The 18,896-nt window shown below is 39.2% G+C and overlaps 2 protein-coding genes across 7 annotated transcripts in view; both read right to left on the reverse strand.

The window, feature by feature from the left end:
* Positions 1-1,075: 1,075 nt before the first annotated feature.
* LOC141444912 (uncharacterized) lies at positions 1,076-12,338 on the reverse strand. Its single transcript, XM_074110673.1, has 4 exons — positions 12,228-12,338; positions 10,361-10,508; positions 1,516-1,673; positions 1,076-1,295 (listed from the first exon to the last, which is right to left on the reverse strand). The coding sequence occupies exons 1-4, from the start codon at positions 12,256-12,258 to the stop codon at positions 1,126-1,128; spliced, it is 507 nt and encodes a 168-aa protein (XP_073966774.1). The 5' UTR covers positions 12,259-12,338; the 3' UTR covers positions 1,076-1,125.
* Positions 12,339-13,109: 771 nt separating this feature from the next.
* Positions 13,110-18,896, reverse strand: part of Invadolysin (leishmanolysin-like peptidase, invadolysin) — a 108,306-nt gene continuing 102,519 nt past the window's right edge. For all 6 annotated transcript variants that reach the window (XM_074110689.1, XM_074110687.1, XM_074110685.1 and 3 more), the window contains one exon: positions 13,110-18,795. In XM_074110689.1, the coding sequence (XP_073966790.1) occupies positions 18,652-18,795 (144 nt within the window). In that variant the 3' untranslated portion in view covers positions 13,110-18,651. The remainder of the gene's footprint in view (positions 18,796-18,896) is intronic.

Raw genomic sequence — 18,896 nt, forward strand, 5'->3', positions numbered from 1 at the left:
AACATTTTTTTATATTTTGACCACTGAAGTTACAGTTCAACCAGAATATTAGTGTCGCACGGGACTCGTCGGTTTTTTTCGGAAGATTCAAATGAGAAAGAAAAAGAAAACCGATCTTTTGTTTCCAGTTCCGAACGACGTTTTAGCAAACTAGTTTGTTTTTTAATTGTAATACAATATCTTAATTATTTAAATGAAAACCCTAGGAAAACTTCGTGATCTAATTCTACACTAAAATTTACTGTTTCGCTGGAATGCACGCAAAACGCTGCTGTTTATTTTCTGTCTGTTTATGCTCATTACAAGCGAATGCTTAAGTGTATCTGCACCGATTTACGATAAAGGTAAGCGTGACTGACAAGGTACCCAACTGTCCGACTCCGGTTTGATTTATTTTGATATATGTTATAGATTAGTCTAAAATACCGGACACGTATTTTGTTTTAGCTGCCCAAACTCAACCTGTTTGGAGAAAATGTCCTTCAAAGTACTGAAAATTGACCAAACCTTCTAATTTCTGTTGAGAGATTTATTAAAATTGATAATTAATTACTGGTTTCGTTATATGTTGGAGAACATGAAAAAAGAATGGAGGCGTGTTTTGTCATTTGACCACAAACTCATTTTTTTTTCGGGACCATGGATCAAGAAGTTTTCAATTCAAAAAAATAACCAAAGGGAAGTGAAGCGACGAAAAGTTTGAAACTTTGACGTGTTTTTTTTAATATAAAATATGAGTGTGGTGAAATGACAAAACATGCGTGGTACTTTGGCCCATATGAAAACCACATAAAAACGTAAAATAAAAACGAGATCGACCAATTAACACCTACCACATGATGAAGAGCCATATTCTCAAAGCAATAATAAAACCAGGACAGAGTTAATTTTAAGGGCCAAAGTACCCCGACCTTACGGTACTTGCAGATTTACAGAATAATGTTTTGCCATCGTATTTTTTCGGAAAAGTTTGTATTCTTGCTTTTTCAACTAGCTTACTTAAGAAAACGACATTAGATATCGTATTACGATGGAAAAGCATTCAGTAGATCTTGTATAGGAGTAAAAAAAAAAGTTTCATTTGTTTATTTATTATATACGCAACACACTGTCAATTCCACCAGGTTAGTTGCTGTCTTTCAATGCTCTGAATATGACTCCAGCTTTTCTCGCAAATTCGTCTGTGGCTTTCTTGAACTTGCGCGATGAAATTACTTTTTTCACGAAATTCAGAAGAGTTGGGGTGTCAAGTTCTATGCCGACTGAAGACTTGCCCCTGTTTTTCTCCGATTCGTCTGTAATAATAAAAAAACGTTTTTCATCACCGTTAAGCTCGTGGTAAACTTCCACGCACGTCAACTTCGAAAGACAGAGGTGCGAGCCGGGGTTCGAACCCACGATCCTCTGCTTGACAGGCCATAGGTCAAACCACTAAGCCACCAAAGCTTTTTTCGGTAGGTGTAATTACGATGAAAGCCGGTCCCGTAATTTTGGCAAATTGTGACTAAATCTTACCGAAATCAAACTTCTTGGATCTGAACAGTGGTCCTGTGTTCATTTTGCCCACCACGTTCTTGACCACTTGTATGAGCTTGTCGACGCCTTCGCTCTTCTTGCCACCTTCGCCAGTGTTTAGACCAATCACGAGGGGTTTGGAGTCCGGCTCCGCGTCGCTAAACATGGTAACAGATAACTTAGACAGTTCTTTTAATAACCTAAGTAATTTAGAAATTTCGCCCTTTTTCACACATCTTACTTCTACGGAACAGACTATACTACGCTACGAAGTGCAAAATTCGAACTTCGTAGCTTGCTGACCCGGTGACGCATATAGTATTTAACACGAGAGTGAGAGGGACAGTACGATACGGACTTCGATTTTCGTATTTCGTAGTAGCCCCGCGGGGAATATGCAAGTTTTTATTTTATTTGTTCTAATTCGGTAGTTGCTGGGTAAAAAAAGATTATCAAATAATATTGGACATTTTCTGTTTCTTTTGTCTCTCAAACAGAAAATGTCAAAAGCTGTGACGTTACGCTGTGCTCAAAGGTATCACACGACGTGACGTCACATGGAACTTTAACTGGCTGTAATTTCATAATTGTTTGTTTAATTAACAAAAGTAAACGTAAGGTATATGTGATCAATATTTCCTAATAATCCCCATTGTAATATATAAAAATATAATATCTGGGTGACCGAGCTCCGCTCGGGCTAAAACTCGGTACCAAGCGTTTTCCCAGAGATAAGACCAAGCGAGATCGATTTTTCATCCCCGAAAACCCCTACATACCAAATTTCATCGAAATCGTTGTAGCCGTTTCCGAGATCCCCGAAATATATATACATAATATACGAGTTATATATATAAGAATTGCTCGTTTAAAGGTATTTGTTCCCTACTCTTATTTTCCTTATAAGGCAACTGTCTTGATATGGTATGGCTCCTCACTGAGTGCCGTCTTATGTGCATTGGCGAGCCCTCTAGCGCCGCTGTATGCAACACACGTCAAGCAACCGCCGTCGCGTGCGCATCTCGTACTTTCGCTACCGTGCCTTGGAGTGAAACTATGTATGCCTAATACTCATCTTTCTGTGCTGTCCATTCATCACCGTGCCTTGGAATGAATGTAGACCCTCTGGACTATCACTGTCTGTTATGCTTTGGTGTGGACCTTCGTTATCTTGGACATTTGGTGTGACCCTTAAGACCCCGGCAACGCTCGTACTGCAAGGAGTTGGCTGCTGCTTCCAGGGATCCAGGCCATTGGATGTCACCAGGTGAGCGAGCCAACCTTCTTCTTGATCGTTGCCTTGAGGCTCCTTTCCTCATACTTTCCTTTCCCTTTCTCCGCTTTCCACTGCCACTGAGCTACTGAACCCCTTTTTCATACCAACATAATTTGTGATCCTTCGAACCGGATGTATTGACTCGAATAAAGTGCCTATTAATAACTAGATAGCAGATGTTAAGAATAGCATTCCTTTGTTTAATTAGTAAGTAGGTAATTAAAACCCTATTTTAAAACAAAACTGTTATCTACGTGGATGATTTGATTTTGTCTTTACATACTATTTACGTGCTTTGTAAATAAGTGAAGACGAATATATATGTTATTAATATCAAAAAAAATAATTACCGTTTATTATAACAGTATATATAAAATAATAAAAACAGGTAGATTGTCGCCGAACCAAATTCCTGAGCAGCCGGGCGAGCTGCGAGACTTGCATCGCTGTTTACCTATTTCAACTTTATTTAAAACGTTATTAACTCGCGTCCTTATTCCATTCTAACAACTTAGTTTTGTTGAAGTTTTGAATGGGATTCGTATTATTTTCTAAGAAATTATAAAGTTTTGTAGACGTATTGACTCGTGTCCTTATTCTGTTGCGCTAGTAAAGTTTATTCCGAGTTTTGTATGAAATTTAGTAGTGCTTTCGATAGTTCTGTTTATTAATTAAGCAGTTGAAAATTTGCATTTATCTGTTTAAAGTAAATAATATTTTGGTTTAAAATGCACGAAATAGAAAAAACAAAACGTAACTTAGCGTTAAAGCGATTGAATGATGCGTACCTCTGTGCAAAGAGATGCCTGGAGCACCCGGAAATGAAGCCGCGTCTTAAGGTTCATCTTGAAAGATTACATAGTTTAGAGGCGTTATTTGAGGAAAATCACGTGAAGATCGTAGCTTCATTGACGGATGCCCAAGATATCGCTGAAGCCGAGGAGTTTAGGCAAAGTTTTGACGAGACATTATTGGAAATTTTCGAAATAAAGATGAGGCTGTTTAAAGACGAAATTCCTTCCGGCAGTAATACCGCGCCTTCCCAACCTGTTTTGTCTCAGAATAATGCCGTGGTGCATCATATTCGCTTGCCGACCATACAAGTCCCAACGTTCGAAGGCGGTTATAAAAAGTGGATCACCTTTTATGATTTGTACCGTACCTTGGTACATGAAAAAAGTGAAATTTCAAAAATTGAAAAATTTCAGTATCTTCTTTCGTCGTTAAAGGGTGAACCTTTAACCCTTCTGTCAGCGTTTCCGATATCCGCTGATAACTATGATACAGCCTTTGACACATTAGTGAAACGTTATCAAAATAAACGCCAGCTGGCCTTTCTAGCATGGCAAGCTATTCTCAATGTTAAGGTGCATAGTAACACCGCGCAAGCGTTCCGAGCACTATTAGATACATTTCAAGAAAACTTAGCTATTTTAAAATCATTGCAACTACCTATCGAGAACTGGGACTTTGTTATTTTTTATACGCTGTTGTTTAAGTTGGATCCGTCGGTTCGTAAAGAGTTTGAGATGACTGTCACCTCGGAGGATATTCCAAGCTACCAGTCGCTTGAAAGGTTTCTCGGGGATTACTGCACCGCCGTGGAGCGCGCGGGCCCCGGTGCGGGTTCATTCCCCGGCGGGCCCGCGCGGCCGGCGGCGGGGGCCGCCCGCGCTGAGAGCGCGCCGCAGCCACAACGCCGTATTAAACAAACGACTCTGGTGGGCAACCAAGCGACTCCGCCTTCGTTACCCCCGCCTCCACCCTGTCAGTTCTGTTCCGGGAAACATTTTATTGCCCATTGTACAGACTTTAAAAATTTAACTATCGCGAATCGTTCGCAAGCTGTCAGTGACAGGCAGCTATGTTATAATTGTTTGCGCGCTGGACACATCGTGTCGAACTGTACCTCTAAAAGCTGCTGTCGGTCATGTGGTCACCGTCACCACTCGCTATTACACTTCAACAATAATACCGCTGCACATAATAATAACAATCCTTTTCAATGCAATAATAATAGTAATGAGAACAGAACTCCATATACGTCAAATGCTCTCGGCTTTCAGGGGCTTTCTAGTAATAATACTTCGAACAAAACTGTGCTTCTTTCCACTGCTCGCGTAGATATTTTAGACAAATGGCGTGCCTTTCACGCTGTTCGTGTGTTGCTTGATTCGGGAAGTCAAGCAAATTATATAACTCAGGGTTTGGTAAACCGTTTGGGTCTCTCTATTTCAAAGAACGCTCCGTCTGTGTTTGGTTTAGGTAACGCGTCTACGCCGGTATTGGGTACTATCCAATGCACCATCCGTCCTGAAGGTCATCAGGGCAACGAGCTCTCTTTCGAAGCAATCGTGATTGATCGTATTTGTGACGACATGCCTTCCGTTACCGTGAAAACCGACTTTGTTGAAAGGTTAGGTTTTATAAGGTTGGCAGATCCTAACTTTCACTGTCCAGGTCCCATTGATCTGTTACTTGGGTCCGAGCTTTGGAACGAGATTTTCATTCAGGGAATGATTCCTGGCGGTAAGGATTCGCCAGTTGGGTTAAATACTATCTTCGGCTGGGTATTTTTGGGTCGCGCCCGCTGTCTAGATAGTGTTCCCGCGCTGTACTCTAGTCTTTCTTCTGTCCAAACTTTGCATGCCCATAATCTAGATGAAGATTTGAAACGCTTGTGGGAGCTCGAGGATTTATCGTCGCAGGAAAAAATTCTTTCACCAGAAGATGCAGCTTGTGAGGAGCACTTTCTGGCTACCTACAAGCGAGAAACAACGGGTAAATTTATCGTTGAGCTGCCGTTCAAGGGCGCTGAGCCGACTTTCCGTAACATGCGATCTATCGCTGAGCGACGTTTTTATAAATTGGAGACGCGTCTGTCCAATGATCCTGTTCTGCGTAAATCCTATAGTGAGTTCATGCAAGACTATCTCGATAGCGGTCATATGACAGAAATTTCTTCGTCAGACACGAAGGCAGCGGTGTCGAACTATATCCCGCACCACTGTGTGTTGACGAATAAACTGCGTGTTGTGTTTGACGCCTCAGCGCGTGATGGCGCGGGTTTGTCATTGAACGACACACAGCACACTGGGCCAAAGCTTCAGAAGAACATTTCATCTATCCTCACACGTTTTCGCCTACACACGGTTGTGTTCACGGCCGATGTTCGGCAGATGTATAGGAATATTTTACTTGCAGATAAACATCGCGACTTTCAGCGCATCGTGTGGCGCTTTGATCCGGGTGAACCGCTTCGAGACTTTCGCCTTAACACCGTGACCTACGGTGTCTCGTCATCTCCGTATCTGGCTTTACGATCCATCGAGCAGTTAGCTGTAACTGAAGGTCACGCTTTTCCTCTTGCAGCTAAGGCTCTGACCATGGACACATACGTGGACGATATTCCGACAGGTGCAGCCTCTGTCAGTGAGGCCCTTGAGTTGCAAGGTCAGCTAATATCTCTTATGTCAAAAGGTGGCTTTGAACTTCGCAAGTGGGCGAGTAATCGTTGCGAATTGTTGAGTCACCTGCCGCCTGAGCACTGTTTGCCACAGGCTACTACCTCTTTTGACGCAGAGTCTCAGACTGTCACGAAGGTCCTTGGCTTAAATTGGGAATCGTCATCGGATTATTTTAAGTACAAGGTTAATCTGTCGGTAGAAAAATGTACCAAGAGAAAAATCCTTTCCGAACTTTCCCGTGTCTTTGACCCATTGGGGTTGCTTTCACCCGTCGTCTTTCTGGCAAAGTGCTTAATCCAGCGTCTGTGGCTCCTTGGCCTGGATTGGGACGAAGAGCCACCGGCAGATATTATCGACTTGTGGCATCAGTTTACCAGTCAACTGGATGATTTGACAGGCATTGCCATACCTCGTCAGATCACTCATCCTCGTGCTGTTGCCTATCAACTGCATGGGTTCGCCGATGCCTCTTTGTCAGGCTATGCCGCTGTCATCTATTTACGAGCCGAACTTGATAATGGTTCATTCAAAACCCACCTGGTCAGCGCGAAATCTCGCGTTGCACCTACAAAACGGATAACATTGCCTCGTCTCGAATTGTGTGCTGCCGCTTTGCTCTCAGATCTTGTGGATACTGTACACACTGATTTGTCTTCTGTGATTACCATTGATTCTGTCTTTGCCTGGTCCGATTCAACCATCACTCTTTCTTGGATTGCATCCCATCCATCCAAATGGAAAATATTCGTTGGCAATCGTGTAGCAAAGATTCAGCGAAAGTTACCTTCCGCGACTTGGAACTATATAGGCACCCATGATAACCCAGCTGATGCGGCCTCTAGAGGTTTGCTTCCAAAAGCTTTACTTATCCATCCCCTTTGGTGGACGGGCCCGAACTTTCTTTTCTTCCCGTGTCAGCAATGGCCTAGATCGAAACTTCTTCCCATGTCATCTGACGTAACAACGGAATTACGTCAAGAAGAAAGGAAGTCAGCTCTCGTTGCCACAAACGAGACTGATTCTCTACAGCAGCTTCTACTCCGGTTCTCTTCCTTGAAGAGAATTTTGCGAGTGACTGCGACCGTGCTTAGGTTCCTGAATCTTTTGCGTAAACAGAAAACATATTCTGGTTCCATTTGTGAACAAGAGCTAGCAGAGGCTCTCTTATCCCTCGTGAGATACTGTCAAAGATCTTGTTTCTACACAGAGATTCAAGCTCTTCAGAAGAATCAACTCCTACCGAAGCCGCTTAGAAAACTCTGCATTTTTTTGTCTACGGACGACGTATTACGTGTTGGAGGAAGACTTCGACACTCTGACCTAGACTACGAAGCTAAGCATCAAGCGATATTGCCTTCAAATCATCGTCTCACAGAGTTGATAATTGATGATGTCCATACCAAGTCATTGCATGCCGGCCCTCAAACCGTTCAATTCCTGTTAGCCCAAAACTTTTGGGTGCTTTCAGCTCGTCGAGCAATAGCTAAACGTCTGTCTGGATGTGTTCGTTGCTTTCGAGCTAAGCCAGTGCTCTCGCAACCTCTAATGGGTGACCTTCCCCGCGTTAGGGTAACTGCTGTCAAAGCCTTTCAACGCGTTGGTTGTGACTATGCTGGTCCGTTTCACGTGATTCTCGGTCGTCGCCGCCGCGGGGTGCGATCGGAGAAAGTCTATCTGTGTCTTTTTGTCTGTCTTTGGAGCAAGGCTCTTCATCTGGAGATTGCTAATGATCTGTCAACTGAGTCCTTCATCGCCGCCCTGCGGCGCTTCATTGCTCGTAGAGGTCGGTGCTCTCTCATTCTCAGCGACTGCGGCACAAACTTCGTAGGTGCGAAAAATCTGTTGTCCACTATGATGGGCAATGCTGCAGCCGGTGAGGCTATAGAGTTTAAAACTATCCCCCCTTCCTCGCCACATTTTGGGGGCGTCTGGGAGGCTGGGGTTCGCTCCGTAAAAAGTCATCTGTCCAGGGTCGTTGGAAATCATTTATTGACTATGGAAGAGTTCCAAACTCTTATAGTGCAGATAGAGGCTGTTTTGAACTCCCGCCCCCTTTGTGCGGTGAGTAATGATCCGAACGACTTCTCAGTTCTGACACCGGGTCACTTTTTAACACTATCTCCGTTAACCTCTATTCCTGACAATGAAGACAGTCAAAAAACGTGTCTGGTGAACCGATGGCAACTGCTTCAGCGACTGCACGCGGATTTCTGGAAACGTTGGCATAGGGACTATTTGAATACTTTAAACCAGAGAACCAAGTGGACAGAAAATAACCGTCCTGTCCGCATTGGAGATCTTGTTCTAATAAAGGACGATAACCTTCGACCGTTGCTGTGGTCGGTGGCACGCGTCTCCAACGTCCATCCCGGATCCGATGGAGTTGTCAGAGTAGCAACTGTCCGCGTAGCGAGTAGTGACTCTAAACCAAAGGAATTTAAGCGACCGGTGGTGAAGTTGTGCGTCATTCCTGTCGGGGAGAACTAAGATTACTGTTTGTTCTTTTCTATCATACCTTACCTTTAAGAATTTCTAAAACATACTTTTATTTTTAAGCTATTAGGAGTCGATTACGATCGAGTCTTTGTAATCCTCTAGGCTACCTAACTATTTTAGAAGAACTGTTATCCTGTTCATCTGCATGTATCTATTTAAAGGTAGTGATCTATTAACTGGTCGTTTTATGATAAGAAATGCTATTGATCCATTAAATCCTGTCCGTGTAACTTTCCCTATAAAACCTTTTCCTTTGTACTCTGGAAATTTATAATTTCGCAGGGTGGGGGGAGTATGTTCCCTACTCTTATTTTCCTTATAAGGCAACTGTCTTGATATGGTATGGCTCCTCACTGAGTGCCGTCTTATGTGCATTGGCGAGCCCTCTAGCGCCGCTGTATGCAACACACGTCAAGCAACCGCCGTCGCGTGCGCATCTCGTACTTTCGCTACCGTGCCTTGGAGTGAAACTATGTATGCCTAATACTCATCTTTCTGTGCTGTCCATTCATCACCGTGCCTTGGAATGAATGTAGACCCTCTGGACTATCACTGTCTGTTATGCTTTGGTGTGGACCTTCGTTATCTTGGACATTTGGTGTGACCCTTAAGACCCCGGCAACGCTCGTACTGCAAGGAGTTGGCTGCTGCTTCCAGGGATCCAGGCCATTGGATGTCACCAGGTGAGCGAGCCAACCTTCTTCTTGATCGTTGCCTTGAGGCTCCTTTCCTCATACTTTCCTTTCCCTTTCTCCGCTTTCCACTGCCACTGAGCTACTGAACCCCTTTTTCATACCAACAGTATTAGATGATTGTTGTTGTTTCTTTAAAAAAATATGGCTCTTTCCATCGGAGGACAATTTTGCCAGTGCCTAGTAGTTTTTGCCGTTGTACGGTAAAAAAATTCTAGAAAATGAAATATGAGAGGTAATGGTGGTTGAACGATGACAGAGCATCTATTAGATGATGATATGGACATTTTGAAATTTCAATTTGACAGAGACATATCATATGCCACAACGACCATAGAAATTCCTTATGTACTATTTTTTTATTGAAAGAGATGAAATGCAAACTTTATTTTATATTAGTAGGCCAACATTTCTATTCCATTTATTATTAATTTTGAGGTTTCGATGCTAAGGATGAAGCCATACGAGCGTATTTTTTTGAGATAATTTAGTGATAACTACTTAAGTAACTAATGCAAACTTTTGTTCTCATGGAATTATGAGAATAAAGGTCTTAAAACTAAATTTAGCTAATTTTTTGAATTACGAGTCGTATTTTCGGTTGCGTAATTTCAACTGCATTCGGTTTTATACAAAAGTCAAGCTTGTGCCACACCCACACGGCGCCTCAAAATTAGTTGTAGGTAGGGGACTTTTGTTTGAACCCTTAAATTATCAAAATTGAAACAAGTTCATGATTCAAACCTCGTCGTTACCTTAGTCCAAATAATTTTACAATATAATAAAAATACAAAAGTCTTGAATCATGTGCCTTCTGGTGCACACTGCTAATTTAAGGGTGGAACTAAAATGACGCGACTCACAACTCAAATAATTAAGCTCCCTAAACTATAAACCCTTATAACTAACTATACCTATCGCTTCTCTCGTCGCTGCGGTCGCTGAAATGTTTCCTAGACGGCTTCTCCGGGGTCTCGCCGGACCCCTCCTTACTCCTTCTATCGCTGTCATCAGAGTGATTGTGCTTCCGCAGAGAGTATGCGTTTAAATGTCCTATAACACCTATATGGACAAATAACAAGATCAGAGTGTGATTGGTTTTTTTGGAGTCTTTTTGTATTTTTTATTTAAACTCCAAATTTGTTACTTTTACGGTTATAGCACGCAGCACGGATTGCTGAGGACCTGGGTTCGATTCCCAGCGCTGGTCTCTTTTTCTGGTTTTTCTGTGCATCCATGTCTCAGTTTGTATTTTCGATAAGCTCAGAGTGTGATGAAAAAACACTCGCACACATTTTTTTGTTTTTGTTTAGTATTTTTTATTTTTCTGAGTGATATTTGATACATCAATCTCCTGACTGTGGGGAGGAGCGCTCCTTGTCCTAGAGCACAGGTTCTGCATATCTAGGGGAAAGCTGGCCAGTAGATTTTCTAGGTGGGCAATTTTTTTTAATGATTGGTTATTTTGGAGTCTTTTTGTATTTTTATTTCAACTCCAAATTTGTTACTTTTACGGGTATCCCGTGAAACCATATCGAAAATACAAACTGAGACATGGATGCACAGAAAAACCAGAAAAAGAGACCAGCGCTGGGAATCGAACCCAGGTCCTCAGCAATCCGTGCTGCGTGCTATAACCCCTACACCACCGCTGGACAGGAATTTAGACACGAATTTTTCCTATGCATACATATCTCAGGTTGCAACCTGACCTGGGTTCGATTCCCAGCGCTGGTCTCTTTTTCTGGTTTTTCTGTGCATCCATGTCTCAGTTTGTATTTTCGATAAATTTTTTTAAGTCAGGCGGCTCTGTGCCCCTACTTTCAAAGGTACCTGTACCCTTAGTATAAGTTTTCGGTTACAAAATACGTCTCGATCGCGTTCGCGTTAAAATCTCAATTTGTATAGAAACACGAACAGCGCCTCTAGCGGAACGTTTGCGATGTTCGTGTTTCCATACAAATTGAGATTTTAACGCGAACGCGATCGAGACGTATTTTGTAACCGAAAACTTACACTAAGGGTACTGCTAACTACAATTAAGTAGTCGTCTATTAAGGCCGTCTCATTTTTGTGGATACTTTTATGTAAAGATGGCCGAAATTATACAGTTTTTTTTGGTATCTGGTAGAAATAGAGGCACTCTAACAAATAATCGAAAACGACATCAAAATCAACAGCTAATTCGTAAAAAATGCGATCAGGAAAATGAGGCGGTTCAAACACTCGAATAAGCCCATTAGCCAGCGCTGGCCGATCAACGCGTTGGCGGGCAAAATCAAATGTTTTGGTGGGCCATTTTGGCCCGCGGGCCTGAGTTTAGCCAGCGTTACTATAAGCCTTATTGCAAAGTTGGTCAAATCCTTAAAGTATTTACAAGGGTGCCGTTTTTGCCAACTGAGGTACGCAACCGTTACAAGTAAGAAAACCCACTATTATTATAAATGCAAAAAATTGTAGTCTGTTTGTTCGTTTGTTACTCAATCATACTTAAAAAGCTGGACAGATTTTGATGGAATTTTGCACATAGGTAGACTATGACCTGGGCTAGGACATAGGATATATTTGATGCCGGTCAAGTGTTCCTGTAGGATAAAATTAAGTAAAACATACAAAATCTAAAATCCACGTTATGTATAAAATTTTCCGCGCGGGCGAAGCTGCGGGTAAAAGATAGTATCTTAATAAGACAAATAAAAATTATATATTAGTAACTATAGGTACAGGACTAGATATAGTTTGGGTAGATCTATGTACCTACCTATTTCAAAGATAACTTACCGATCAAAATGAATACAATTAAATATTTCATTTTGCAAGTTAGCCAATGCGTTGCCTGCAGCCAGAATTAAAACAATGAGAATAATTTATAAACTACCAATATCAAATAATTGAATGGTTTATTACTTTTCATTATTAATTTTACACTTGTTATACACGCAATAAATATTAATGGTTATTAACTGATAGCTTGATTAAATGTTGTAATAACCAGTTATAACCGTCTAGATTACAAAATCCTCACCAACATGATAAATGCGAAAGAAACTGGCTGTCTGTCTGTTACCATGCCTGAAACCGCTGAACAGATTTAGAAATTACCTATATGGAGACTAGCAACCCGCCCCGGCTTCGCACGGAAAATAAAAAAACCGGCCAAGTGCGAGTCGGGCTCCCGCACGAAAGGTTCCGGAAGCTTCCGTACCTATACAACTTTAGACATTAGCAAAAAACACGTTTGCTGTATGGCAGCCTCCCTTAAATATTTTGATATTATTTTAACTTAATTATTTATTTTTACAAACAACATCACGCCTGTGTTCAAAATGGGGTAGGCAGAGCACACGAAACGTCTTCGGAGCCACTTTTAGCAAGTTTAAAGTTGGACAAAAAAAAGGTACAATAGTGACAGGTTGCTAGCCTGTCGCCTATGGTATACCTCCAATCAATTGCACCTCTCCATCTCTTCCGTGGATGTCGTAAGAGGCGACTAAGGATATTAACGCCATCTTGCGATATTTCGCCGCAGTGAAAACCCTCATTGTTGTGAGGTGTCCAAATCGCTCGCCATCGACTCTTCGGTCTACCTCTTTTTCGATGGCTATCCCACGGAACGGAACCTAATGGGATTTCGCCCACTGTTGCCCATTAAAAAAATAAAAATGTATTCAAAATATTTTATTAAATATCAGTACAGTTTGCATCTGATTAAGATTTTCATTTCACACAAATTACACGATAATTTCATATTGCATTAAAAAAATACAAGTCACATTCAGTGAATTAATAATGGAAGGAACAGGAATGTTGTCTGCGTGTTTTTACTCCACGACCAATGTCGCCACTCCGCCTTTACCGCTGTCTGTGGTACCTTTTTTTCTTTTTTTATAGGATTTAGTACTCATCGACACAATTTAACTCATTTTGAATCATCATCTTTGCCATAACTAATTTTTTAAGCAATTAACTGCATTACTGAGTAAGCTAGAAAAATACCTAAAGCCAGCGTGTATTGTAGTTACAGCCGCAAACTTAAACAGGATTCTTTAACACCCTGTATGCTCTATGTATTTGTGAAACCAAGATACTAAAATGACGTTTCATGTGTTGCCTGTTTTTTACATCTCATAAATAGTGATGTGCCACAACCGGTAGTCACCGAAAAGTTTTGATAAGTACCTGTTATACGTAAAAAAAAATGAACGGATCTGTGACGTACTAAACACACGTAGGGCACTTAAGACATTCTAAAAAAGGCAAAATGTGTCTAATGAAATTCCACCGTTTTGATGTCGTATAAGTATTTAAATTTCATTTTGATACGAGGCAAGTTCTGCCTTAAAGCTCATAAATGCTTATGGAAAGTAGAATATTGAATGCTTAAATTTTATTTTTGTTTCCATAAAATATTATGTTTTATCGATTATTTGCAATTATGTCGAAAACCCAATGATATTGCATATAAACAGCGAAAACCCAAATGAAGGAGAAGCATCACCAGTCACATTATTTTTACATTTGACATTTCATACTGTCACTTTTGTATCTTGGTTTAATAAATAGAGTATAGGTACCTACAGATGTAGTGATTAAACCTTTCCCAGAACATTATCTCGGATGTTAGTACTTGGTTAGTACCCATCAAGACAGCGCAGGGGGAGGTCGCATCGACGGATTAATAATCGATATACTTATGCAGAGTGGTTACCACCTTAGTGGTTTTTTTTTAAATAATAAAATAACATATTGATAGGTATACTTCAAAGTCGTTGTTTGTCATTTGTCACTAATAAATATTCCATTTATTTAATTCAAACATGTCACTTATTAATATGTACAATAATTTTTCTAACCAAGTCGGCAGCATTCGGAAAGTAGTCGTGTGCTCCGAATTTTCACGATGGTAACGGATTATTCACTGCATCTGTACCTACACTATACTTCGTTTTTTTAGCATTAGAAATAGGGTAAACAATCTTGACGAATCTTTTTAAAGAAAAACGGTTTTAAAAAAACAATAGCTATTACTTATAATACTAAAATAATGTAAATGATCATATGACCTTGCTAATTGTTACATATTCATATTTATTCATTCAAATTCATATACCTACATATTTGCTGTGACTTATTTTTCAAGTGTTTTTCAATAAAAAGACACTTCAAGATCGCTTACATACCTTCTTTCTAATGCTAAAAAAACGAAGTATAACAAATGGAGCTGGTCAATCAATTGTCAACATTTCTACACAACACTCATATTTTATTCAAAACAAAGAGTTCAAAACAGACAATTAATCTGTCATCTCCCAGAATAACAGGATCAAAGGAATTTGGGCACAAATTTGTGCCTCTGGGAGAGGACAGGTTAATAGACAAAGCGAAAACGGATAGATGACACTATACAACAGTAATTTCAAGAAGCAATTCCAGTAAAAAAACAATTTTCAATACGGTATTTGCGAACTCCTGGGTCAGCCAATCATTTAAAATAAAAAAATAATTAACAGTGATTTAAAAATAATATATTTATCTGTCTCTATCTAAAACGCTTTTCTCTATGCAGCGGGTGAGTCACATGAAGGTATACCTATCTTTCCCTGTATAATATGATGAATTGCAAACCTTTATAATCCTGTTATGTGTAAGTAAAGGTAGCTTAAAAATTGTTATTCTGATCGATAACGAGATGGTCAAGCTTTGATTTCTAAAATAAATAAAAAATAGACAAATACCGTTTAATTGCAAACATAGATTTTTAGTTACTTAAAAAAAATAGTCGATTGAATTGGCAAATAAGTAACGTCATAACTATACTCCATTTATTTTAACATTTGAAACTTAACGGCAAAATTTGCAGACGTTTTTAAATGAAACAACGAAACTATTTAAAATTGTGTTAACTTCTTTAATAAAAACATAATAATAACCGCTAATAACTGTACAAGTAGGTGTTTTTAGTCCATTTGTGTTCGAAATACCGAGAAACGTGTGTTAAGCCGCGTATCCATTAGAGCAGCCTCAGGCCGAGCACCGCAAGCCGAGCCATATTTTGTCGGTTTTTTGGCCGTGCTCAAAGGAGCCTCAGTCTGGGCCGTGCCTTAGGCAGCGTCTCCACTTGCGCGGCCTCGGAGCGAGGCAGCCGCTCGGCCCGAGGCTGCCTCTAATGGATACGCGGCTTAACAATTTGACCGTTAATTCAAACCTTAAATTAAACGGAGTATAGCTATTGCCACACAAAAACTATGGGAAATCTAGTTGAGAGTTTATAAAAGTACGTCAGTTGATTGGTGGAGACATCATCTTTATAATAAAGATTTAATTTCAGTAATTTATTTCAAAAATATTTCCTAATAAGGAACAATCGGAACATTTAAAAAATAAACACGATTAAAATTAACTTAAAACAATTACATTTAAAGCGAATTAAGCACCATTACAAAATTAAAAGTATTTTTTATTTACAAAAAATAGTTGCTAAAGAATAACATTGGACTAAATTGAAAATAAATTATGATATGGCATTCAAGAGTGCACTTAAGTATATTTAGGAGTTATAATAAAAAAAAAAAACAAATTTAAGAAAATTACGGTTATAAAATGAGCAACCAACTTACAATTTACTTGTAACCTGGAATATTAAAATCTTTTAAACCTGTGTTTTTTAGGCACTCCTCTGTATACATTTTTAAGTAAATAAAGGTAACATTTAAAGTCCTAACAAAACTCAACACAAATTATGGCTAACATCGTGTAGTCGCACATCATACTAATAAACACACTTATAACTATTTCCACCAGGGTTGCCAACAATACTACAATATATAATATTGTACTATATTTTGACTCTGTGTACTACCTAAATACTGTTGGTTGTACACAAAAATAATACATTTCCATCAGTCTTACACATACTCGTACGTTTGGATTGGCCGTTTTTACTATAAGAGTTTTAATCTTTATTAAATACTTTTTAAATCTCAACGTTCACTAAGTATTTTTTACACATTGGGCTTTACAATATTATATTTGGCCAAAAAATAGTTGACAACCCTAATTTCCACATAGTGTATCTGTGGTGCAACTAGGAACTCGATGACAGCCATAACTGAGCTGTCAAACACTTGCTCTACTGTGTTATAGTCTATGGTGATCAGAGGGCGTACACCTAAAACGTATCTGATATGACGCTCGCGATCGCAATCAAATGACAGTTTTTGTACGTGAAATATGTCATTTGATTGCGGTCGCGAGCGTCAGAAACGTTAGGCAATACAAAGAATACAGACAAAGATTTAGAAGTATAGATACGCTCTTACCATACTTTGACTTCACTCATTTGGAATCATGATAGAGAAAGTTGTGTTGGCAATTAATGTTACACTTTTTCGATGTGAATGTATATCTAGACTTCTAAATCTTTGATCATACTATATTTTTATAAAAGTCTTTGTCATAGAAAAAGTCTGAGGGATTAGAAAATATTCCTTTAAATAACACTTTTTTACCCATAAATAGTAGCATGTATTTAAGTTTAATTAAAATCTCAATGTAAGTGAAGTTTATATATCTTCTTTTTGAGAAATAAATGTTCTTAACCTGAACATCACCGACACCGTTGTCAATATGATTAGTAGGTATCGTATAGTAAGTGTAAAGAATGTTGCAATATAAAACGTAGAAGTGGTGCCGTCGCGTCAGTTTTTTTATATTCCTGGCCAGCCTTTAACTGTATTTTTTCAGAATTACGTAACTTTGAGTTCTTTTTGCTTAGAATCATTGACACTATTTGGAGGAAGAAAAAAGTGTCCCCAATTTTTCTGCCACTTTTGTGACTTTTTTTCATTACCTTACAGTTTAATTAAATGGGTCGTTCGTTACAAAATGGGCACAGATAAGTTGTATGACAAATTTGGGAAATTCGTCAAAATCAAGTCTTTAGTAAGAAAAACCCAGAATTGCCTACCTGATTTTGAAAAAACCTACATTTAAAGTGAACATGTCCTTTTCCTTTTAACAACAGTACGTTTCTTTAACAATAGCTGAGACTTCAAATACAATATTACTTATACAATTTATTCGTTATTTACCAATATGGATATCCGGATTTAAAAAATCTTTAAACCAAATCAGACGTTGAAAAAAAAAACAAATAAATAAACTGACAAAGATTAAAAACATTTTCTTAATTGTAGTCACTAAATAATAAGTAAAATCTCTTACAAACTATTTTTTTTTACAAAATTTATTTGGTCTGTACATATCTACCTACCTATTGTAAAGGCTACCTTAAATATATCTTTAAGGAATTAAGTACGTTACGTAGGTAATATCACAATATTGTGATTGTAATAAACAAAATTACATGCATTTACTATCCAAAGCATAAAAATACTTCATCTTGCACGCGTTACATGAATATTTGCTAAAAAATCTTTTTAACATCAAATTAGCAATAGAACTTTATTAAAGCCAGAAAGATTATTCTACAAAGTTGCGACAATATTGAATACGAATAAAAGATGAACTGAAAATGTCGACTTATTTTTGCCATCAAACCTTAAAAGTAACTCCATGCGAAAGCACGTCTGTTGAATTGTCAAATTCAAATTTGACAATGAAATTGACATAGCTAACTATGCTCAGTCGAACTTATTTGTGATTTTATTGGTGTTTCTCTGAATATAGTTCACCATCAACTTAGACCATTACCTCTCATATTTCGTTTTCTAGATTTTTTTTACCGTACAACGGCAAAACCTACTAGACACTGGCAAAATTGTCCTCCAATGGACAGAGCCATATTTAAAAAAAAAAACTAATCTAATCTATTTGCGTTTCTTTTACATGCCAATCCCCTTGTTTTTTCTATTACATGAATTCTGTGATTTTTACTGCAACGGAAGACATCGAACTTTCTCACACCTACGAAGCAGGGGGCTACTACGAACTTGGATTAGTTGGATTTGCGAGTTTCGTAGTAGCCCCTCAGTTCAACGACGTGTTAAGTTCTCGATCCGCACTGGGTCTGCATGGAAACTGCATCGAGTCATCTCAATCTGAGAGGAAGCCTGGCGATAATGATGATGAATCAATCCTATGTGTAGATCCCATATGTAGATCAGAAGGTCCTATGTCCATAATGTCCAATTTTAAATAATCTCAGTGCACAGATACATTAGTAAAATTCCTTTCGTAAAAAAGTCTAGAACACTCGCAAGCACAAAATGGCTGCTAACATCAAGATGGCGGCAGGCAAAAGCGCGGGAACTCCGCAGACTAAAACGTCGCTGGGATACAGATTTGGAGGGGGAGCTTCTTCACCCCCTTTACAGTATTCACCGCGGGCCTAGAACGAAAGATTTTTTCAAGTCATTATTTGATCAAGCCAAACTTTTAAGTAGACATTACTACTGCAACCATGTTCAGGGCCCAAAAATTCTAACCAAC

This window comes from Choristoneura fumiferana, chromosome 30 (genome assembly GCF_025370935.1).
Source record: "Choristoneura fumiferana chromosome 30, NRCan_CFum_1, whole genome shotgun sequence".
NCBI classification, from domain to species: Eukaryota; Metazoa; Arthropoda; class Insecta; order Lepidoptera; family Tortricidae; genus Choristoneura; species Choristoneura fumiferana.

Excerpts from the sequence above, each read along its gene's own strand:
- LOC141444912 (XM_074110673.1), bottom strand. The coding sequence starts at position 12,258 with ATGAAATATTTAATTGTATTCATTTTGATCG. Across the intron at positions 1,674-10,360 it reads AGCGACGAGAGAAGCGATAG|CGACGCGGAGCCGGACTCCA; the intron begins GTATAGTTAGTT and ends TACCATGTTTAG. Across the intron at positions 1,296-1,515 it reads ATCCAAGAAGTTTGATTTCG|ACGAATCGGAGAAAAACAGG; the intron begins GTAAGATTTAGT and ends TTATTATTACAG.